The 26,061-nt window shown below is 29.1% G+C and overlaps 1 protein-coding gene across 1 annotated transcript; it reads left to right on the top strand.

Moving 5' to 3' along the window:
- Positions 1–1,325: 1,325 nt before the first annotated feature.
- On the top strand, positions 1,326–25,800 carry LOC107436171 (cobalamin trafficking protein CblD). The gene is made up of 8 exons (XM_087167642.1): positions 1,326–1,605; positions 8,783–8,915; positions 11,218–11,321; positions 15,736–15,852; positions 17,679–17,745; positions 19,505–19,644; positions 22,916–23,035; positions 25,518–25,800. The coding sequence occupies exons 2-8, from the start codon at positions 8,783–8,785 to the stop codon at positions 25,740–25,742; spliced, it is 906 nt and encodes a 301-aa protein (XP_087023768.1). The 5' UTR covers positions 1,326–1,605; the 3' UTR covers positions 25,743–25,800.
- Positions 25,801–26,061: the final 261 nt, after the last annotated feature.

The raw sequence follows: 26,061 nt of genomic DNA on the forward strand, positions 1-26,061 counted from the left end.
CCGCAGAGGATCGAAATTGTGATGGCATGTCTTCAGATCATCCTCAGGGATGTTTCCCAGACCGTCGCCAATAGCCCATTGAGCAGCTCTAGTGCGACGTAAATGAACTACTACTACTACTACAGCAATTTTCACTAATTTTTAATTTCCATTATTCATTTTAAAGGCATTTAAAATAAAACATCGGGTAAAACAAATAATTCTTGTACATTTCAAATCAAGATGAACCGTCACCAATAGCCCATTGTGGAGCTCTAATGCGATGTAAATAAAGTACCAACCTACCTCAAATCAAGAGGGAAAAAAGGAAAGAATAAAAAGAATGCTACAGTAGACATTGTTAATTATATGAAATATTATAAAAGAATCATTTTCTTTCGAAACTAGAAATGAAAAGAAGATGAATCGTATAGATCTGAAGTTTATTCAGTGGGGGGGAAATATTCTTTTCGTACAATGAGCTGAAGGAAAGTTGAAACCCTATGAAAAAACACAGGGTGCGTTAATAGCATGATAATGAATAATGATCCCACGAACAATAAGTTTTAGCTATATAATTATTTTTAGTTGTTGTTGTTAATTTTACGTCGCACTAGAGCTGCACAATGGGCTATTGGCGACGGTCTGGGAAACATCCCGGAGGATGATCCGAAGACATGCCATCACAATTTTGATCCTTTGCGGAGGGGATGGCACCCCCGCTTCCGTAGCCCGACGACCTGCGCGAAGTCGAGCCCTTTACGGTAGCACATTTTAACGAGGACCAATGCCGCACACCTACGCAGACTGATCGAAGTGGTCACCCACCCACACACTGACCGTAGCCAGTGATGCTTGACTTCGGTGATCTGCTGGGAACCGTGTCTTAACGATCAGTCCACTGCGGGACAATTATTTTCAGTGGCTACTAAATAATGTCTATTCTATGAAATTTCTGAGTAGATTTCATTATTGGCGATCACAATGCTCGAATAAAACCATCTGGGGAGAGACCGGTTTCATGACTTTGGCCCTTCTCCCTTCCCTCTTTACAGTTGTATAGGAATGTACTGAGATATTTTCCCTTTTCATTCAATTAAAATATTTTTTAAAATTTCCATGATGCATTTTTTAGAACTATGTTTAATGTAGTTTTTAGTTCCATATAGTTTTCTAACGTAAAATATTTTTATCTATATGAAAATCAAGACATAAACTAACGTGCTTTCTTCCTCTATGTCTCTTCACACGCCAATGGGGAAAGCATCTGAAGTGCTGCCATAGATACAGAGTTCTGCTCTACGCCACCTACAGTCTATTTCGATTGACCTATTTTTCGAACTAAAAACTGTAGCATCCGCTTAAACTATTGAAATGACCACTGACTATTTAGTAGACATAATTCTGCAAAAATAACAACAAACACGAAGTTTGTTGTCTTGTTATAGAATAAGTTATTATTTTTTTAATTAATATATCTTAAAGAGAAAATAACTCATTTAGATAATGTGATTTTATTTAAGCTAACACTTTCAAATTTAATTTATTGATTTTGGATTATGAGTGCGATATAATTCTAATTATATTAAAGATTTTCGAATTCTGTGTTACAAAAAGATACAAAAGGTAAAATTATTTTTACGTGTGTGTTATATAAGAATGTAAAGAAATTACTATCTTTTTGCTTGTAAATTATAACAATTTTTCTTTACAATAATTAAATTTAAAAAAAAGGGAAGTACGTAGTTTTTGATGTGTGTAAACAATATGTATTTGTACTACGTTTTAATTTTATTAGTAACATTTTTTTCATGTGCGCATATAATTTTCGCATTTTTAAGCAATGTCAAAATGATAATCTCAAAGTATAACAGTTATTTGTTTTAAAATCAAATCTATCAAATTTTTTGGTAACTACTGTAGACTTATTCCTCAGTATGTTCCTTTTGCAGTGTCCACAGCTAATTTTTGTAATAATTTTATTGCAGGTAGAATTTTTGTATAAATAAATTTTAAATAACTGTCTTGATACCCCTAATTTTTGTATTGAATTTAAGATCTGAATTTTTTCCTTTATTCATTTATTTCTATCTTTAGATACTTTTTATGTGTAAGAAATGTAATATTCAAAATTTTATTGGTTTTTTTAATGTATCTAGTGAAATATATAATAAGAGTCTACAGTTTTAATATTTTCATTGAAAAATTTTCTTTTTATGTATTTTTAACATTTCTGACTAAAATTTTTTAACATTAACATTTTTTAACATGGCTTTTTACCCTTAAATACCACGGAAAAAAACCTGGTAAATACTATCAACTCATGTCATTTTTGGGTGGTAGTTGTTTGTTATTTATGACTAAATGGAATTTATATTATTTCTACATTATAACTAATAACAGGAATTATTTGATAGCATGTATCTAATGGTGGCTGTCGTGCGAGCAGGACTAACAGGCACAGGGTTTGGAACGAGCAAATTAATTTTATTTAAACATCATCATCAGAGAATGAATATCTTAGTGACACAAAACTGAAGTGCTCCTCAATAAAAGTTAGGGAAAATCTTGCAAAATAAATCTGTAAAATGTTTCGTTACAGGAAATAAGGAAAATTTAATAATTACAATTGGTTCATTAAATAGATAAAGGGAAAGTCTTTCTCACAGGTTCAAAAGAAAGGAAAATATCAAAAATGTTAATTAATGCATTACTTGAAGTCAAAAATAGATTAAAAGACTGGATGTGAATATTAAAGTGTGAGATAGTGTTAGTTTAAAATAATAAATTACGAAAAAGATTTAGATAAAGGAATAACTTTAAAGATTAGTTGAATATTTTGTGTTACATATATGCATTACAAATTAAGATACATTATGAAAACAATTTAAGAGGAAAAAAGTAAAACCTATGCAATTGGATGCCTATCTGTATTTCAAATTGGTTCGTTTAACTTAATTTTTAAGGAATCTATTTTATCTCTTCTATAACTTTAAATGTTTCATTTGTAGAGTTTTTGTTCTCTATTTTGGCACACAAACTAATCTAATTCTCCAATCTGTAACTCTTGACTCTAATTCTAAAAATCATGTTTCCCTTCCGATAAATTTATGTATTTCTTCTTCAATTTTCGAGATCTCAGTATATAATCTTCATCTGATTTGCTTTTGGTTTCAATCTTATCTTTCTTGGGGCAATCAAGTTGTTAGTCAACAAATCAGCAGACTCAACTTCTCAAACGAGGATAAGCCGGTAATGCACAAGGCAAGAAATATTGTTCATGGATGCCGAAGTACTGATTATGGTGATCTTTCTCTGGCTACTAAATTTAATTTGCAAGAGTTACTGTTTGCATTGGCTTTTCTCGATCTTAGCAAATCCCCCGGTCCGGATGGAATTCATGGCTACATGCTCGAAAACCTTGGACCCTTTGGAAAACAAAAACTGCTTGACTTGATTAACCTTTCTTGGAGTAAGGGGCGTTTACCTCGGGAATGGAAACAAGCCACCATCATACCAATCAAGAAACCTAATAAAGATTCTTGCTCACCTGGAGACTTTAGACCCATTGCATTAACCTGTACAACGAGTAAAATAATGGAGAAAATGGTCTTATTCAGACTCCATTTCTTTCTTGACAAGAGTAAATCTCTCCCTAGAGAGCAATTCGGATTCCGAAGAGGACACAGCACCATGGACCAAGTTCTTTTCTTCGCCCAAACTATCAGAGATGCGCAGAACCACAGGCCAACCCATCACAGCGTTGCGGCTTTATTGGACCTCACGAAAGCTTTCGACAGAGTATGGAAGGACAAACTTGTTATAAAACTTCACGATTCCTACAACATCCGAGGCAATACACTGGCTTGGATTTCAGACTATCTTCATCACAGACATATCAGGGTGAAGTTTAATGGAACTCTCTCAAATTCAGTTCACCTCAGTCAGGGTGTACCCCAGGGAACTGTCCTCAGTCCAACTCTATTCACTCTGTACATGGCCGGAATTGAGAAAACTGTTTCTCTCGGGACTCGCATCGGAATGTTTGCTGATGATATTGCTCTTTGGGGTAGCGGTGACGACGTTGCCGAGATTGAGTCGAGACTCAACAACTCATTAGAAGCCCTTTCCAAGTACGCAGATGAATTCAAATTGAGCTTCAACCCAACCAAATCGATAACCACCTTCTTCACTACTAATAAACGACTTTATAAATATGAACCATCCTTGTTTCTCAAACACCAGAAGCTCTCCTACGAGAAACACCCAAAATACCTGGGATACATTCTCGATCCCGAATTTACAAGTAACAAACATATTGATTATATTGTCTCGAAGTCTAGGAAGCGCCTAAATATTATTAAGTGTATCGCTGGTAGGGATTGGGGAGCAGATGCAACTACTCTTAGGACTTCCTACCAGGCTCTTGTTAGACCAATTCTTGAATATGGCTATCCTGTCTACTGCTGTGCTTCTCAATCTAACTTAAACAAATTGGAAAAGGTTCAACTGAGCGCCGCTCGCATCATCACTGGACTGAAACGTAGCTGCCCTTCAGAGATCGTTCTTTACGAAGCAGATCTGCAACCTCTTAACTTCAGAAGGCAAGCTAATTTAGTGAAATATTACAATAAACTTTCCAGTTTAGACCAAGGCAATTTAACTGCTATTTACCTAAATAATTGGACCTGCAATCAAAGGCTAAAGAAAAACAGTCCTTTTAGTCATGTTAAATCACAACTGTTAATCGCTGAAAATATTGAACCTCTTTATCTTCATAGCAATCTTAGTACTTGCTTGGATCTTTCCAATGTTAGTTTCCATGAAAGCCTCCCTACCATGCTTGACAAGAAAGACTGTGTGCCTGACTTCCTCAGACAATTGTCCCTGGAAATCATCAATAAAATCCCTCCAAACGACATCAAAATATTCTCTGATGGCAGTAAAATAGATAGACAGACTGGCAGTGGGGTATTTATTGAAACACCTCGAGAGAACTACACTCTTCATCAACGAAACCCCGATTTTTGCTCCGTCTTTCGAAGCGAACTAATTGCAATCGACAGGGGACTAGAGAAAATCTTGAGTGAAGGGCACCTTGGAAATACTTGGATACTATCTGACAGCCGTAGTTCAATTCAACACCTCAAAAATTGGGCCCTCATTGGAGATAAAACCAGTTTTTCGATCTTACAAAAAGTAAAGCTCATTTCCCAACAGCATGAGGTCCACTTTCAATGGATCCCGTCCCACGTCGATATCCACGGCAACGAGTTGGCTGACACTCTTGCAAAGAAGGGACTAGACCATCCAGTCCCCTCCACCTCAGAGCTTACATACCTTGAACTGTTTGCAAGGCAAAAGGCCCAGAACAAACAAAAGTGGCTGCTTCCACCTATTCACTACTGGTATAAAGCAAAAAGACCAGGACTCTCTTTATCTCTCCCTGGTGACAGGCGAACCAACACCTGCTTATCCCGACTGGCCAGTGGACACCTGAAATGTCTCACATTTTCTGCAAATCAAAAAGTCTTTCCTCTTTGCCCTAAATGCCAACAAAACCAGGCATCACCTGAGCACATCTTGAACTGTTTAGGGCTGGACTGGAATGACATTCATTCCTCTCCCATTCTGGTTTCGGATTTTCTGAATATCAACGGATTCATTGATCTGGTCTGACCCCGTCAAACCAGATGGGAATTAGCAACAACAACAACAAGTTGTTAGTGCAATTTTGCCAACTGGAGCACTGCTCCTGCACTATCATGTCTGTTAGTGCCAGGACTTAAATTTCCATTTTTGTTCTATTTCTCTTGGGAGGTTTTAGATGCTGATTGGATTGTTTACTATTTCCTCTATCTACTTTTTGGACTTTTTCCTGTTTTAATATTCTTATCAATTTCATGCCCAATTATAATTTATTTTGACTTTTTTTTTCTAAATATATATGTATATAGATATAAATATATATATATATATATATATATATATATATATATACACAGTAGGGAACTGATTATCCGGAATGATCGGGACCATCCCTATCCCGGATAACTGATTTTTCCGGTTTTCAGAATTGCTACAAAAAGCCGTTTTTTTTTATTGTTAAACCCAACTAAAAAAATTTTTTTTTGGAAATAATCTTAAAAAGAAGAAAAAATGGTGAAGTAATACACTAATGATTATTTCCAAAATGATAGTAAGGTGAACATCTTTCAAAAAAGAAAGAAAAATCCTAAAATCTCATGAGGAAAAAAAATTTTTTTTTTTAAAAAATGGTGTGAAAATTTATCGAATTTCGTTCCGGTTTTTTGGTTTTCCGGTTTTCTGATTTCCGGATAACGGGTTCTGTACTGTATATGTATATATAAAGATAAAAAAAAAATTTAAAAAATTAAAAATTTGCAATTATTAAAAAAAAAATAATGAAAAGACATAATCTTATCATCAGCTCACACAATTATATCCTCAAAAATAATGCTTTCAAATACTGTATTAATATAGCTAAAAAAAATATATCAATACAATAGTCTGAGGAACACCAATAGAGAAAAAATAATTACAACTCATTAAATGAAACTTGTTAAATATTAAATTCTTAATTTACATTTGAAATTTTCTCTTTTCTTTCATTGTTGCCATTTATAGTGGGCTATTTTCTCAATTTGTGAACTTTTGCATCCTTAAACAATATTTCTAATTAAAATATTTACTTTTTATTATTTAATAATATGCTTTTCTTAAAATGCTGAAAAAGAGTTGAAAAAGTATGTATCAGTTACATTTTGCACTTAAATTATATTTTTGAAAAAATATATTATAGGTAAAATTTTATTATTGTTCTGCGTCTCCAGCATATATTTCTATATTTTTTAGGTAATTAACTATATTATGAAATTGTTGCAGATATAGATGCATACATATTCAGATAGTGTGACTGTGCATTTGAATATGTATCAGTAATCTACATAGACTTAGGTGCACCTCCTTTCAAGTGCATCCTATCTTAGACTTATCATAAAGATATTTAAAATTATAATATGAAACAACAACACTGTGGTGAAGAGATATTTGGATGTTTATAATCATTAATTTTATTTTAATTCAAGAAAATGAAAATTGTAATTGCGACTAAAGGTTATTATTAAGGTGCTAACTTGAAACACTATACTGACTTACCATATTAAAATTAATTTGTTTTGGTAATAGGAGAAAATAATTTACTATCTCATAATAATTATATTTAAAGTTTAGTTAAAAGTTATTATTATTTATAAACTGAACTAAAAAAATTATTTTATTAATAAAAAATATTTTTATTTTAATTCATAGTAGAATTTTTTTTCTAGCAAGTGTGCTCTATAAACTGGTACGACTCCCGCATCCCGATGTTATTTACACCACTGATATGTAATAATCAATATTCTTAGAATAATTTGTATATTTTGTTCTACACATCACTTTGTATGTTTCCCCCATATTTGTGTAATTACAAACCTGTGTACAAAAAGTGCTATTGCAACACTAAAGACAGAGTTGGCGTGGTATTTACCATTTGAGGTTTTTACCATCTTGGGAATGTTTCATTAGGCTGGTAATTGGCTGTAATTATTTGTATTGAGCTCTTAAATTAATTTATAATATTGAGAAAATTTTATTTTATTTAATTTGAATTCATATAGTCAGAAACAGGGTTGGCAAGATTTTGCCGCAGGTGGAAAAAACCATGGTAAATACTGGTAAAAACCGTCCTGGCAAAAACAGGTTTTTGCCAAACAAATTTGCAAAAAGTGGCAAAAACCTATATTTTCCAAGATGAGAGGACAAAAACACATTTTTGATACAAAATTATTCCTAAAATTGAAATATATACTATGAATATAAATAATTACAAAAAAATGAACAAAATTATTATTCCATAATTAAATGATAATGTAATAATATATCATTTCAGTAGTTTAAAACATTATTGATTGGAAAATTTGTGATTATTCTCTTTTTTCCAGTGAAATGAACTTATTTTAAATTAATACATATAACTATAATTTAAAGCATAATATATCTATCAACATGTGTAGTTAATTATTGTACAAATAATAATTTTTTATAATAAATAATAATATTATACAAATAATAATATTTATTTATTTGTAAAAAAACATTTATTTTAGGATTCTAAAATGAAAAGAGATCAAAAACTTTCAATCTTTTAAAAATTATTACCCTTATATTAATCATTAATATGTTAAAAATAATTTTTTCATGAAATGTATCAAAATTATTATTCTTTATGATTGATTTAAATTTGTTTCAAGTATTTTGTAATAATATTTAATCAGCAATTTAGATAATTTGGTTTTTGCCGGTTTTTACCAGGTTTTTGCCATTATCTTGGCAAAAAACCCTTTTTGCCGGCAAAAACTCCAACCCTGGTCAGAAGCTTCTTAAATGTTTATTTTTTTGCTGTTAGCAAAAAATGATTTTTTTTCTTCAAATTCAAATAACAGCTTTCTTCAATTTAATTTTTAATACTGAAAGACATTTATTTCTAAATGGTGTTATTATTCCATTTAAAAAAAAAACTCAGAGCAAAATTTTTCTGAACATATTGAAGGGCGCCAATTCGAGATTTGCTTCAGGCACTATATTCCTTAGATACATCTCTGGTTATAAGCATGAAACATTAACCTGCTTTGTTATTAACAAAACCATATTTCTACGTATTTTTTCTAATTATTTTTATGAACTATTTTCAATATTAAGTTTTCAGATATAATATCACTAAATGATTATTTATTATCAGATGCTCCAGCTATCAGGAAAAATTGCTACTCTGCAGCGGCAACAGCTCGCTTGTCGCATTTCTAGAAGTATATATTCCAGTAAAAGTGTTCGGCTAACCTCAGAGTCTAACTATAGAAATTCTGAATCTGAAGGTAAATTTTATAATGTTACTCATTTTCGTGAAATAAAAATAAATAAATAATATAAATATAATAATAATAAAAATATTGAACTATTGTGATATTCACATTGATTGATGGATTGAACTTCTAATAATAAAGACAGAGATATGTTTTTCAAAATTTTTGTCTTCAAAGTCTTATTATCGATGTTTTAAAAACAGTGGTAGAGCGCAATGAATTAAAGACATGCTAACCCTGCCACATTTTACGGCTAACTTGCGATTTCTGGTTGCATCTCTCGCCCTCTGGAACTGAGCTGAAAATCTCACGAATTTCAACCAATTTAAAAGACAAATTTAGAGTTACCATATTTTGTTTGAAATTTTTTTTCCTTTTCCACACTGATAGTGCCAATCTATTTACTAGAAAGCTGATGGTGTTAGTGCCCCGTTTAATTTGTAGATTAGTACTGCAATGCAGAACTTTGGTATTGTTCCTTTATCAAGTTTTTCATTTGAATTTAGGGCAGTTAAAGGCAGGCACATTTTCATATCCCACTTCTATTAAATAAATGTGAAATTTATAATTTAAATTCTAATTTAGCAAAGTAAGATCTGAGGAACTATCCATTTATTTTTATTATCCAAAGTATTTTAGACTTCTTATCTACCTTACTGAATTTGTTATTTTCAAAAATTTCAGTATTCTTGAGTTATTTTATGAAGAACAGAAGTTCAATCGAGATTTCAATGAAGTACAGATTTAGGGGACCTTCAATTATATAATATTTCAAGCACATGATGTAACAAATTTTTTATGATTTAAATTTTTTATTCCAAAAAAATTAATGTTTTTGTCATTTTATTAAAAAAAAATTATGTTATTAGAGTTCAATGATTCCAGAATTATTAAGAATGGGGAATTTAGCAGAGGGACCATATGCTAAATTACTTTTGGCAAAAATGCTTAATTATTCAGAAGTTTTGTTTTTTCCCAGAATTATTAAAATTCTTTTTTTTTTAATTAAATATTTTTTAAATAATTGCATCTAATTACGAATTATTAAATATTGAGTTTTTCAAGTGAAGGGATATTTTTTGATAAAAGTTTTTATGTTCATTAAGAATTCCGTAGCTTTATAATTTTAGCATATTCAAGTCTATATGATGATTGTTTTAAATTAAAAAAATAATAATTAATGAAAATTTAAAAGAGAGCTATTCACTAATTTACATATGTAATATGATTTTATGTTTTTTTCTTTTTCTACTTAATTCAGATCAGAACCTTCATTCAGATCATCCTTATAAATAAGTGATAAATTATTATGGTAAACAGGTTTTTTTCAGTTAGTCTCCCGCATTTTTTTTTTCTCTCATTGCATTTTTGACTTTTTTTTTATCATTTATTTAAAAAAAAATTAATGTGAACTACTGTTGGCTTTTTTCCTTCTTTATTGTTGTTATTATTATAAACGCTCTTATTCTGATAGACTTTTATACTTATTATGATGTGGAATTTATACAGAAAATAGATTTAAATAGATAACTGAGGTTTACTGAGTTCAATTATCTGGCATATTTTGCTTATTCATTTTCTGTGCATTAATAAAATTTATAAAATGCAATGATTATGTTATTTTTTAGTTATTTTTTTATATTGCATATCATATTTTCATTTTTTATTAAACATTAATTTAGTTTTTTTTTTAAAGCGAATTTTATGTAATTTGACATGAAAAACCTAGAAAAGTCAGCATGAACCCTAAACTGTTTTGATTATTTTTAAGCCTCATACTTTTCTTTTTTTCTTACTAAAACTCTTTGCATTTTTGGGTACTTGGAAAAATAAATGCTTTTTAATTTAGCATCATGCATTTCCTATAATTGGAGCTGCCCTGTAGCCACTTGATATATCAAAACTGAAGCAGTAAGCATCTGAAACATTTGCAGACTGTAGCAGAATTAGAATATATAAATCGTGAAATCTGTGGCAGTAACTGGCGAAAAAAATATTCGTCACAAAATGATGTAGATTTATGAAGGATCATGCAAATCAGACTCTTCAGAAAAGGGTAATTCATCAAATGCATGTTTTGAGATTCCCTTGTTGAAAATTGATATCATATTAAAAATATTTGATTTTTAATTACTAAGGGAAAAATCAATAGCATCAACTGCCTACAAATAAAATTATTTTTCTAATTCTACAAATAAAATTATTTTTCTTCGGCAGTTTTAATTTTGAAGATCCTAAACATCAATAATAAAAAAAAAGCCCAACTTTTTTGCATTATAAAAACATAAATTTTTTTTGTTTCTTTTTCTTGAAGGGTTAAAAAAAGGATATGGTGAAAAAGAAATTTACTTACTTCCTGACATTCGAACACCTTTACCAAGCAATATGGGAATTCCTCCAATTTCTATGTTCTCTAGAGTAAGTTATTAAAATATTTACTGTTATATAATTAAGGTTTAAAGTGAATTGACAAAAAATTATCTGTAGAAAAAAAGGCCATCTAGAAATACAAATATATTTTTTTTAAAAAATCACAAGCACAACAAGAATTAATAATTATATTGCATTGTTATAGTTCTATAAAGTTAGGGTTATTTTGGGCACTTTTTCATTTTAATGTGGTGATTAGAATTCTAATCTAAATGGTAAGAAAAATTTAAAAAAATAAATTATGGCATTAATTTAATTATTTATATCACGTTAGTTTAATTTGAAGATACAAACAATTTTAGCATAGCAAATGATTTTTTTGACTTAGTTTCAGGTTGTTTAGCATAAAACAAATTTTAGACAATAAGATGGAGCTGGCTCAAAAACATTATTGTGTTATGGTTTTAAAGTGGGATTAAATCAATAAGAATTCTTTCAACGACTACAATTAGCATTTGGAAATATAGGACCACCTTGTGTTACTTTATTCAGATGGTGTACAGAATTTTGCTAATGTTGCCATTTTCTTCAGGAGGAGTACAAAAAGGAAGTCCACCCTCGGCAGTCTTCCCAGATAATGTGTACAGAAAATGTTAATGGCTAATAATCACTCTACATATTAAATGATACAGAAGGAACTTAACATTAGTTCTGTTGCCAGTTGCCATACACAAAATTATTCACGAATTACCTATGAAAAAAAAATTTTGCTGTTAGGTTCCCCATAATATAACTGAGCACCAAAAAGGGGCGCATGTCAGAATCAGTAAAGAATCCTTGGAATTGTAACCCTTAAAACACAAAACTGGTAACAGATGATGAAACATACATACTCTTTTTTGAGGTTTCAACATGTCTAGAAAGCAAAGTGTCCTTGAAAATTATTATTTTTTTCATGTCATGGTTCAAATTCATAAGACATTTTGTGAAAATGCTTTTGGTCTTCCAAGACTTTTTTGAATGTGCATATGAAACTGGCATTATATTATGGAGACATCCAGGCATTTTACTTTTGCCTATGACAAACTGCTCAATCTTACTGAGCATCTTGCATACATTAATTTACAGGTAGATGAAAAGTTGAATAATAACCGGCATCTTCTGTGAGCAAAACACTGTCCTACAAGTATGGTTTGTTACCACTCCCGATGAACACCCAATATCAAACTTTAATGACATCATTCGGTGACTTAAGAGATAGGCAATGAATATATATATTGGCTGATTTGACATGATTATTGACTATATTTCGAACAATCTACTCCCTCAGACAAATCTGTCAAAAATTTGCTTAAAGTCACACATATAGAATTGAATACTTAATTTATAGACATAGTATACAAATATATTTTAACTTTAACATGTCTATCTCAAAAGTACTAAGAATATGACTTACCTTTCAAGTTAAATTTTGGAATTTGAAAAATATGCAAGTCTGCACCGTTGAAACTGATTACTTTATTTAATAAGCATAAGTAATTGACAGTATGAAACAATTCTTTGAAAAATTCAGTTTCCACATGCATCCGATCTGACCAATTTCCAAAATTAAATTTATGCATTTTGAAAAATTTAAAATTTGCCTAAAATCAATATACAACTTTCAAGCAAACAAACTTTTAAATTTCAATTTTTGAATTAATTTTTAAGTTCAAAACGTTTAATTTCTAAAATCACTTCTCTGCTTTATCACAACTTATAACTTATATTACCAAAATTCAACATTAGCATTAATATCATTAGTTAAATTTATGTGCTCATAACATAGATTTGATTGCTGGTGACTTGGCTGCACTGTATCTAAAATTAATTTAAAAACTACTCTTATTTAATTTATTGGAATATTTTTTTGCAAAAATATTTGTAAAACAATATCAGTATTGCATTATCTTCGAAAATTATTTGATTAAGAGGGGATCTTTGACATTACATCTACTGGGAAATGTTCGGTTCCAGAAAGTTTTATTCTTATAAGCAGGGTATTCCCTTATCTGTGACACAATTAAAGGAGGTGGACAATTTTTTTTCCAAGTGATTGACTTATACACTTGACATACTAAAAATTTGCTGTCTTATATTCAAAAATAGGGAGTCGACTTACACACTGGGATGTACAGTATAAAATATATAATTATTATAATTCTATTATTATTATTATTAATTAAATTCTTTTTATTGATTCTATATGTATTATGAATCCTATTTTTAATTTAATTTTAAAATGATCTTCGTAAAAAGAAAGTAGCAGTATACATTTTAACACAATAAAATTGAAAAAGATTTTGAGAAATCTCCATGTCTTCTAATTTAACGTTAAAATTTAAAATTTCATTTTACCTAGCCTTTATATTCTAGGGAGTATTAGCTGAGATAACTATTAGAATGTAGTTATTTTTCTATTATTAGAATTTCTTCTTAATAGTAACTCAACAGCTAGAGTGCTTGAAATAAATATTTTTGTTCAGGGTGGCCTATATTTAAAATATACAATGAATTAATAGTTATTTTTTAATATACTTTAAATTTTACCAAAAATTTAATTCTTAATATTGCAATTTAAAAACTACAAACAATAAGCTTTTCAAAATATAAATAATAATATTTATATCAATAGTAAAATATAAATTTTTAGGTTTTTGATGTGACAGTTTTAACCATGGTTAAAATTGTCAAAAACTTGCTTAGGGTTGAACAAAGTTATTGTTTTTTGTTTATATGTGTACCATAATTTTCGGAGTACCATCCGCAGATTTCCTTTTAAAATCAGCTAAGCGGATTATAGGCTGGTGCTGACAATGCTCCGGAATCCACCCCGCCCGTCGAAACGTTCAGTGCCTGTTTTTCTCCCGATTATCATAATCACAATCGAATTTGCGGGTGTCTTTCCATATTTATTAATTTCTCTCTTATTTTTTTTTATTGGATTTGCCATCGCCATATAACTACGGTCAAACACAGCACACTTTCATGGCTTCATTTTTCTGAGAAAGAAAACAAAATCTACTTTTTTTTTCACTCTTAGAAACCATTTTTTTCTCTACTTGTGGTGCTACTGATTTATAAGAGGCTTTAATTTGAGAGTACAAATTTGCACTCTCATATTCAACAACATCTTTATTTCTGTTGGGCATTTCTTATCCTTGGATTGGAAAGAAATATGAATGGAATTTCTAAATTTCACAAAAACTGTGATAGCAGATAAAAAGTTCACAGAAAAGGATATTATAAACATAAATGAGGTACCCCTAGGTTTCATTTGTCCCCCCTCTCTGGAATAGAACAGTTGATTCCTGTGCGGTTAGTTTCATCGCCATTGCATCAACGTGGAATGGGGAAACTGCTTTCACTGTCATTCTGGCGTATGAAAATAGCTTGCTTCCCTTGTTATTTTCAAGTGGAAGTCAATATTGAAAAAGAATTATACCAAAGGAATCAGGATTCAGGTGAATGAAAATAGTGGATGAGGTGCAATGTCTCGACATGGTGATTGTCATCAGTATAGATGGCACCTTCTTTAACAAGTAGGATTGTTGATTATGGACTCAATGGGGGCTCCATCACAGATATAATGAAAGAAAAGTGTAAAAATTTTTAGATAAAATTATAATTCCAGGGGAGTTTACAAAAAAACTGTAAGTCCTGGATGTTGGAATAAACAAACCATTTGTAGCTCAAATGCGAGCTTTGTGGGAAGACTGGATGTTTAACACTTAATATACTTACACTAAGACAGATGGGAAAGTTTGTTGGACAACTTACGCGGAAGTGTGAGTGAGTAGAGCAGTGAGATGTGGTAATGACTAAGACCCTAACAAATGCTTTTTGATAGGATGGGATATTGCCTCATTGTATGAAAAATGAATCCATAACTACAAAAATTATGGACATTTTGATTGGTTCTGAGGAAGAAAATAACGAAATGGAAAATATTAATTTAAATTTGGATCTTAGAATTATTTAACTCTGAATCAGACTTAGAAGGGTTTGAATGAATTAATTTTTGTATTTATTTAGTATTGGCATTTGTTTATTGTAAAATTATCTATTATTTCATAAAAGGAACTAATTTTCAAACATTTGTAATTTTCTTTGTTTAATGTTTCATTTTTCAATATATTTTATTCCGTATCTCATAATTAAAGGTTCATAACCTTTTTATTTAATATTTCATTTTTAAATGCAAGTGTTTTTATTTTATAACTTTATTCATGCTTTACCCTTGTATAATAGAATGGTATATCAGTGCAGATAAAGTTTTGAGGCTGATTATGCGGTGCTATTTTTCTTCACTTCAGAGAATAGCGTTTGCAGGTTATGCATCGCTGCAGATAATATTTCGAAGATTATGGTACTTTGTATAAAATTATATGATCATTCTAAGTAATATCTGTTTTTGATATAGGACACTAATCAAGAGTTTCCAAAACCAGCTGGTGAAAACTGTGAAATATTGACTAAGCAGTTGCCAGTTGAGAGGTATCAAAATATTTGCAGCCAGGCTGCAATAACAGCTGGGGCAGTAAGTTTCAAAATTATCCCATAAATATTTTAAAGTTTAGTTCTGTATTGATAAATTATCTTGTTTTCATTAAACATGAAAAAAATTATGTTGTTTTTCATATTTTTATGAAAAAATTTTTAGTATAAAGAAAATTTTCTTAGTCTATCTATTGAGATTAAGTAGTAATTGTCTTTTATTTAAACAGAATTTTAAAATGCAACTTAAACAAATAAAATAAAAAAAGTGTGAGTACAACTGAAACATTCTTGGAATTTTTAAACCCATGAAATCATTGGTTCCTGTTAAAAATAAAAGTGGTTTTTTAAGCATCTTTTCCCCTCAGAAGTTTGTGGTTAAGGCACTGAACTGTCATTGTGAAAACTTGGGGTTCAATCCCCGGTGGCAACTTGAAGACTACCCAGCCTCATATCAATGGGTACCTGCATGTCTAAGAATTAAAGGTTGCCTGCGTGCAGTGCTGACCACATTGCTACAGTCATGCTGTTGGTCTCGAATTGTAGAGCTTCAGCCTCTATGACTCCCTGGCCCACAACGGGCTGTTGCGGGGATGCTTTACTTAATTTTTTTATTTATTGTTTGCCACTTATTACTAACCCACAACTCACATTGTTTGTTTTGTAAAAATTTACCTTAATTTTATCAAAAAACTTTTTATTTAATTTTTTTTCTAATTTATCACTCATTTAAGTACGCAATTCAATAGTATGAAATTGAAAGAACACAGTCTACATTCTTTATTACTACTCCACATTACAGCAACCATTCCAATATAAAGACTAATGCACTATGTCCCGTTTGCTATATGCTAATGTTATTTTAATATCCATTTCAACCGCCTCACTGAATAGTTCATTCCAACATAGCGATCAAAATCTAATAATTTGGTTAAGAAAAAATTTAAAACAAATTAATTAAACCATTATTTCCTTTGATGTTGCCATACATTACACCTGTTTGACACCTTGTAGCTATACATTACACAAGAGTCTCTCTAAATTCGTATTTTAAATCATTGGTGCTCATAACTTATGATCATTTATAAGCTGTGTGACTGTTTTTTAAAAATTTATAAGCTGTGTGACTGTTTTTTAAAAATATACAATATATTTTTCAATCATACTTTTCTTGTTTGAAAATAGTATTCTCTTTTTTTGTGAATTGTTACTCTTTTTGTGTGGTTTTATTTTCAAGTTAAAGAGTACTTATGGGGATATAATAACATAGGAAAAAATTTATGTAGCTTTCAATTTTTCTGTTAGTCACAAAATTCTTTTTAATGTAAAGCATCTTTTAAGCTATGATTTAATATTTATGGTATTTTTGTGCACTAACGATATAACAACCTCTCATTGTAACATCAGATTTCGTCCAGGCTAGGAAAGTCATTCAATCTAACGTCGCCGGTATTTCCACCCAAAAAATTAAGTACTATATTATAAAAAATTTTTTTTAGTTATTTGAACTTGATTCCTTTGTCCAAAAAAACCTCAAAAAATCTAAAAAATACAAATATTAAAGTTTTCTTTTAAATTTCAATATAGTGTTACTAAAATCTATTGAAGTTAAAATCTCATTGCAATTTTTTGCTAATTTGTGCAGTGTAGTGAGAAAATGCTTTATTTGGATAAAAATGCTTTTAAGTATTAAGAAAATTAATTAGCTTTTTATTAATGTATGGATTATGTCTTTATAAGATTCTTTTTGGTACTTGAGAAATATTTTTAAAACTTTTTCATTGAAGTCTTTGTGAAAGCTTAGCATTAAGATATTGCATTGCAGAATATTGTGATAAAATGTTTTTTAATTTTGATATACATTTTTAGGAAATTTTATTTGGTTCTGGTAAAACAGAATATGCAGGTTATGATTGTCCTGAACTTCTAAAGAGAGGTACTTATAAATTACATAATTTAAGCTGATTGTCTTATTCTTTTTATAAACAATTCCATACTTTTAAAAAACAGGTTGTAAACACAGCTGAAAAAAGCAGTATTGTGATTTACTGCTTGCTCATTCCTGAGTTTTAAAGCAATAGATTTAGTATAGTTTTTCTGTTTCTGTCTGTTTTTCTGTTTGTTCAGTTGTGCAATCTTACCAATGGCTATAGCCTTAGCTTTAACTTAAATTTAACTGACTGAATAAAAATAAGATTTATTAATACACTTTTTGAATAAATTAATGAAAAACATTTGTTGTTGTTTTTTTCCTCTAAGTTTTTGTTCGTTGTGATTGGTGGACACAAAAATGAGAAAATATAACTTAAAAATATTCATTTAATTACTTTCAAATTGAATATATGTATGTTTTCTGTAAATTTGACTGAAGATAATGTACAAATGAATATACAGAAACCATGTTTATTATCTATGTATTCATGTGTATATAAACTTTAAAATACTGAGGAAATAAGCGAGAAGTTTCTCACTGTGCATGATTATGTTGGAATATGTGAAAGACCAATCTCAATTAAGCTTATAGCAATACCTATATAAAAAGCAAAACATCATTAAACAAAAATATTTTAGCTGCATGCTGTACAGATGACATTTATTAAATCATGATTTGGCATAAAATATTTAGAGCTATGTTGAATAGAACAAAACTGAAAAAAAGGTGGGGGGGGGTGTACAAAATGCAGCAATTTATTTTGGATGGCTTGATAATTGGACATTTCTTTTCTATAGTCCAAGTAATCACATGTTTTATGACTTTAAAATGTTAATATATTTAGTATTTTGGCTGAAGAGTAAAAAATGTAACGATTTTTGTTATTAGGAATTTTATTTTTGCTTTAACCTGTGTGCCTATTTTCAGACTGCATTTTCAGTTGTTAAAATTGTGTTCAGAAATTTTTTATAAATGGTATCACTTTTTCTTATGTCATTCATGCTTTGTTCAAAAAGAGACATTAAATGTATGGCTCTTTTTTTAAAAAAGTGTTTTTAATTTAGATAATATTAGACATTAGATTTAAACTTTAGAATTAGACATTAGATTACATTAGACATTAGAATTAAACATTAGAATTAAATAATTCTAAAAATATTCATTTTGTTATGAACTTTAGAGTGCCTAAATTTTGCAACGGGTGAAAAATACATCATTTCTAAAAGTGCTGAATCACAATTCACAATCTTTCAAAATTTGTTAACAGTTGTGACTTACAAAGTTTTCAAGAACTTTTGAAATCTTAGAATCAACTTGTGTTTTATCATTATTGTGTATAACAGTGTTTCCCAAAGTGTGGTATGTGTTCCCCCAGGGGTACTGGAACAGTTTAGAAGGGATATGCGTTCTTATGCGAAATATCTGGCAACAAACAGAAATTTCAAAAACTTTTATTTAAAAACAAAGTTAGCCATGTAAAATTAAAATTACAAATTTTTCTATTGGCTATTTTCTGCAGAGTTAACAGTTTATAATTAGTGGTGTAAACAGCCTTTTGTGATTTTTAACTATTGTGCAATTTTTTATTGTAAAAAATGCATTCATTTTTTTTTATTAGTTGTACACAACGTTACTAAAAATTTAGAAAGGGTACACAAAAGCCATAAGTTTGGGAAACACTGGTGTATAACAATGATTTCATTGCAATGTTTATTTTTTAATATTTATATAAACTATACATTGGTAATTTTTTTCCTTTTAGACTTTTTAGATCTGTTTCCTCATAGAGATTTAAGGTATGATGAAAATCTAACTGTAATTACTATTTGCCAAAAAACAGAAAATGATATGAGTGTCTGGAGTGAAGCAAGTGAAGTTGAAAGTGTTAAACGTGAACAATTTGTAAGTAATTCATCGTTTTCTTTCTTTTTTATCTAAATGTTTTTTGGAGATCTCTAACATGTACTTATTGTTTTTTACGCAGGATTTAATTTAAATTTTAATATTGAAAACAAAAAACAAAAGTTTCTTTTGAACAAAAATTAAGTGTGCATAAAAACTTCTTAATAAAAAAGTGTAGCATATTAGTTAGATTTCCCTTTTAGTTTGTCGAAATTTATTTTTACATCTTTATCTAGGCATTTATATCTATAAGCTAGTTAAAGTTATTAGTTGCAATTTTAATTTGCCTTATAAAATTTTTTAATATTTAAAAAGATAGAAATAGTTTAACAAGTAAGAATTCTTACTTTTAAGGACAAATAGTTTTCAATCAAAACTCTTCTTTGCCAGTCATTAAATATAATTCTGCTCTTGAGAATGTAGAGTGTTCTCTATAATGACTACACTTGTCAAATTTACAATACTAATGTAAAATATAATAATAATAGTTCCTACTTATAATATTTAATTGAGCAGCAGTATTAAACCTGCAGTGTGTAATTGAAAAAAGAAAGAAAAAAAATCTTTTTCTAACTCTGACCAATCATTTATGCCATGCTATTATAGGAACAATGTAAGTGCTTAACTGTAGTTTTCGAGAAAAGCGGCTTGACAATCATTTTCTTTCTATTACTATTTCTATAAATAGAAAGTACTTCTTTCTATAAATAAAATTTCAAAAAAAAAAAAACTGATAAAATAAAATTCGTTTTCGAAAGAAAAAAAATTTGCTGTAAAAAGCTTATCATATAAAAATTCCGAATACATAAAAATCTCAATTTTCAATTTTTTGTTGCCTACATTGTTTCTTCTACTGCACGTCAGTATTAAGGTTCAGATGACCAAAAGAGATATTGAAATCACCAAAAAGTTATGGGGATTATATGTTATACAAGAGAAGAATATATAGAAAATATATATATAAGATAAGAATATATATAATATTATGTAGATTCAATAAAAAAATATGAAAGACTTACTTGCAAAATTGATCAAGATAACACCTGAGAATTGAGGAATCATAAAATATTATTTTCGAACAAAATATTGACAACTAAATAATTCCATAGGTAATTCAACTTTGAATAATAATGTGTTCTCATCTTGTAATGATATATCAAAAGTCATCATAGAGGGACAGACAGGTTCTGATGGGATATTTTGTTCAGTTCCAATGCTATATGAAAATAATATTAGTGGGACTTCTATGCTGGTTAATACTTGTTTTGCTCTTTTTTTCCCCCTCTTAATCTTAGCTTATTGTATTCTTAAAAATTTTGTCTTTAGAAATTCTAATTTCCACTGCATCAAGCAACATTAACAATAACGTTTTAACATTGTGGTTAGTTAAAAATTTAGGAAATTATCATTAGCTGTAGTATTTCCAAGCATTTCTATTATCATTGTTAAAGTTGAAGCATTTATAAATGGCTCAATTAGATAAATTTGTTAAAAATATTGTTTTTTTTTTTCCTTCCAAATAAAGAGCTCATCCTTTCAGCTCATCCAATTTCATCTCTATAGCAGCATTTTCTGGGCTACAGAGTTGCCTACATATTATTTTTTACAAGTTCAACAGCTAATAATTTTCGAACAAATGTTAGAATTTTCCAATCCATTGTACTCTCAATATTTTTCCCATATGCATTGAAAATTTCAAATTTTTAAGTGTTTCAGTTTCTGCACACCAAAACAGAATTTTATATAAATAAGTAAAATGTAATATTAACACTCAAAATAGTGGCAGCAGCTCTTGAAATTTTTTAATATAGAGAGAAATGTGAAAAAGAATAGATTATTTTTTTGAAAAGGAATAGAAACTAATTTTTTCAGATTTAATGTCAATTTTCTTTCCTTTTCTTTCTTTATTTTTGTTAATAAACATGTCAAATATTTAGTCAGTACAATTTATTTTCTACACAATTACAGAGAATATAACTTGAAAAAATTGCATGAGTAAAGGGTCTGTGCAGATATTTTTTGAAAAATCCAGTTTTTGTAATTGAAATTTTTGTAATTTGTAGAAAAACTACTCATAATTTGTGAATTTAAAATTAGCATTAAATCATATTCTTTCAACCAGAGTCCTGTTTTCATGAATTTATTTGAATAGGATCTTGTTATTGTTAAAATAGCGAAAAACACTTAACTTTCAAGGAGTTGTAGACTGTAAATAGACTCAAGATTATACTTAACCCTGTAAAATTATAATAAAAATATACATGAAATTTTAAAAAATAAATACAAATTACTACTACTAGATTAGGTATGCAACAAATAATCGGTATTCGGCCTATTGTGCTCAAATGTTGAATGTTCATTTTTGGTTGAATAATAAAGTATTGAACTGAATATTGAAAACAATCCCCTCGCCTACTCCTGCTACATGCAGAGTGCCAATCTCTGGCATCATCATCTTCTGTGCAGAGGAAAATTGAGAATGAAGAGGGATGGAAAGAAGGTTGAGGATGAAAACAAAACTTTTAAATCCGTTTTTTGTTTTCTTTTTTTAGCAAGGATTAGTTTACTTTTATAACAAGTGTTTTTCAAATCAAACACATTTTTGAAGGATCTATTTGAAAGATAAAATATTGTGTAAGGGCTTCATTTTAAAGATAAAACATTTTGTTAAGGGTCTGTTTTTATGATTAAATATTTCATGAAGGGACTGTTAACAGATCCAACTTTCTTCTCAACAGACACCTGATAAGACTTTGGTTTCCAGAAGCATATTCTGCTATATTTTAGTTTTAACCTTGAACTGTTTTATCTCGAAAGAAAATAAAAAGTTTTTTTTTCCTTCATTTTTTGTGTGATTTGGCAAATAAATTTAAATATTTTATAATACCTGTTGGGTTGAGGGGCTTAGTAAGTCATGAAATCTAGCTGAGTAGACATTTTATTTATGGACAACAAATAACATTAATACATGATAGGATTAAAAGCAAGAGTGAGAGAGAAGGGAGAACATTCAACCAAATTTTACATATGCATTGTCCACATGTTAAGCTCCATCTACATGCTGACAACTTCCTCTGCATTTGAGAGTGGATAAGTAAAGGCATTGTTGTTTATATTTAATAAAACTCAACAATCCCTAGCTAAAAAAAATATCTTTAATGATACAAGAATTTTTTGTTTCTTCAAAAAATGTTAGTTGCATTTATTGGTATTAGTTGTATAAAATCAAATTTGCAATGAACACATGGTTAAATTACATGGTTTCTTTCAGTTTGTCATGGCTGCAAATATGGTAGTGGATCATTTAACTTCCTTCTACTACTGGGCAGACTTTATCCATCCATCTTCTGGCACTGTAGCAACAGATAAACCTCGTTTTAACCAATTAAATGTAAGTATTATAGGCTTTACTCTGATCATTTATAATCTTTAAAGTGAAAATATTCAATATTCATCGAAACATATTCAAAGTTTGGCCAATGATGTCCTTACATGAATGTTTGGAAGAACAATGTTTGGTGAATATCTGAAATAGTTGTTTAAAGGAAAGCACGCTAAAGTTTTTCAAAGATTTAAAAAAAAAAATTCTTGCATTTTTCAATGATCTATCTTTTTAACAATTATACCCAAATGTTAAACTGATTTTCGCAAAAATGTAGGAAGTTACAGCATAGTATGTCAAGCAGGGCGCACAACGCAGAATGCTCTGTGTTATGCATGATCAAGTGAACTTTTACACTCAATTGATTAATAGATTTTCTCACTCCTATCAAAACATTTTATTAAAATACTACTATTCTAAATATTTTCATTAAATAATTTATTTAAATTATGTAATTGAAAGGAAAAAGGTACTTTCAATACAAATATTAAAATTGCTACATGTTTTCTGAATAAAATTTTTAATAAAATGAGATGAAAGTTTTAAATAATGATATTAAGAGACAGGTTATGAAAGATAAATCCCCATGACCTGCCAGATTAATAAGTGAGTATTTGATTGACGATTTGAAATGCAGGAAGAGATCAATTATAAGTGCTTTATCACAAGTGACCACTCACGAAAATCAAGCCAATCCCTCAATTTCAAATGTAAATATTTAAACAATTTGGCATAAAATAAACCCCTAAGAATTCATTAAAAGTTAAAGTAAGCCTAATGTTAATGTAATGTTATTGAAGAAAGAAAGATTAAAAATATATTTTGATACTCAGTTTTTGAGACATTCAATGATAAAGTTTCAATGAAATAGTTTACTGTTTCTTATATTGAGAAAGGAAAAGAATAGAAATATTTGCATTCACTCTTTATAAAATTAAATAAAGATTAATTAACAGTTCTACTTATTTAAGGGATTAGGAATTAAATATGAGTAGTAAGTAATGAAATAAACAAAAATTAAAAATCTAGGAAATATATAATGCCTTTAATGTCATGACAGTGACTGCCATTTTATTCTTTTATTCCATCTTAAACTGTGCTAGCTGTTACAATACACATGGATGATATAAATGAATTCTCCAAAAATGTGTTAATAAATTGTAAAAAAATACAACAGCAAACGAGCCATAAATAAAAACTGACTCTTCTCTCTCATTACCCTTAATTTCTAGAAGGTGGTTAAGTTAAGAGGTGGGTGCAAACCTCTTCAAAAAGATCTTCATCTAATGTTCGCTTAAGGAGTTCTTATTCTCGCTCTCTTGGATTACAGGTTAAACCTGTAATTTGTGTGTGTGTGTTTTTTTGTACTAAACATACTTTTAATGGTAATACATTATTAGACAGCAAATTCCTTTCAAAAAAGATATGAAATAAAAGAATTGCTTATCAAATTAGGAGAAATAGCGTCATTGGTAAATTTTAGAACTTCTATGAATTTTATTTCAAAACTTTATAGCAATAAAATGATGCGATTTGGGGCTTTGAGTAAGTAATTTAAAACTACATGTTTCTCAGTTTTTAGATTTCGGGCAGGAAAGGAAGGGACTCTTGAATATTGTGTTTTCCTTATACACAAAGCCCATATCAATCTGTTGGGAACCGGTTTACATTATGTCTGTGAAAGTTACCTTTCATCTTCAATGTGTATTTCCTTTGGTCAAACAATGAAAGTATTACGAGTGAAGAAATCTTAAATTATTAAGAGGTTTATTAATTTAACTCATTGTTTTTATGCATGAAGGTTTTGTAATTAGTGTCCCAAGCTGCCTATTCCAACAGGTGAAGTTGAGAAACTTTTTTTAGGCTTTTCTGAAATCAAATTATTTACTGCTCGAAAAATATGGAGAACATCAAAGTTAAAGGGTTTTAGAAAGCTTTTATTTTTTCTTAGTTGATTAAGAACCTTAATTACTTGTTTTAAAATTTACGATTACAAAAAATTATTATTACTCGTGTTAGCTATAAAATAAAAAGGTAAGTGACATCATGTTAGAAATTTATTTATACTTAATGAGAGCAACATCTAGTACTGTGTATCGAAAAAATGGCTGAAAATTTCAAAAATCAATGGAAGAAGATAAAAATGTACTGTTTACTTTCTTCTGCTTACAGAAATAGATATTTATTGTCACCACGTTTCAAATTTAGTTTAAAAGTTCTTCAGTAGATGGCGGTGTGAACTGAGAATAACTATAAAACATTCTTTTCACTGCTTGCCAGACTATTCAAACTTAAACGTTTGCATTAGTGTTTAATAATTTTGTTCTCAAACTGTGAAATGAGTTAACAGTTTATAATATTTGTCTCTTAAATATTTACAAACATTAGGTTTTTTTTTTTTTTTTTCAAGCTGCATGTGAAACAAACTGTTAAAAAAACTTTGTTTTTACATTAATTATTAATCCAAATACTTTCTGTTATTATTTTTTAGAATTCATCTGTTCCACTTACCAATGCAACTATGTATCAAACTGATTTAAGATATGCTCATCTTGGTTTCACCATTGATGATATGGGATGCTGTAGAATCATATCACACCATAAGTGGGGAACACATATTTTTGTGGGAGCCATATTCACTAATGCCAAATTAGAAAGCAAAGAAGTTCAAGTGTTATTAAATAAGGAACGTCTTTTGCAAGAAAAATTATATTAAATTATAATATTATTTGTTTTTTTCCTTCTGTATATTAAAAATTGATTCTTTATTTTAATGTTGCTTTGTTTTGTGATTGGAATTTTCACACAGTTTTATTGCATTCCATGTTCTTATACCGTTCCTTAACAGTGACATATATTTCAGAAAAATGAACCAAAAATGGAATTTTTTTTTTTTTTTTGACTGTTTAATTTTGTTCTTTATATTATCATAAAAGTTAGAAAATTTTTTCTATTACAAAAATAAAATCTTAAATGCAATTACTAATGTATTTATAATTTGTACTTACACATTAAAAAGTAACATCTTATTTAAT

The sequence above is a fragment of the Parasteatoda tepidariorum genome, chromosome 7 (genome assembly GCF_982258835.1).
Source record: "Parasteatoda tepidariorum strain Cologne lab strain chromosome 7, Ptep-v5.0, whole genome shotgun sequence".
Taxonomy (NCBI): Eukaryota; Metazoa; Arthropoda; class Arachnida; order Araneae; family Theridiidae; genus Parasteatoda; species Parasteatoda tepidariorum.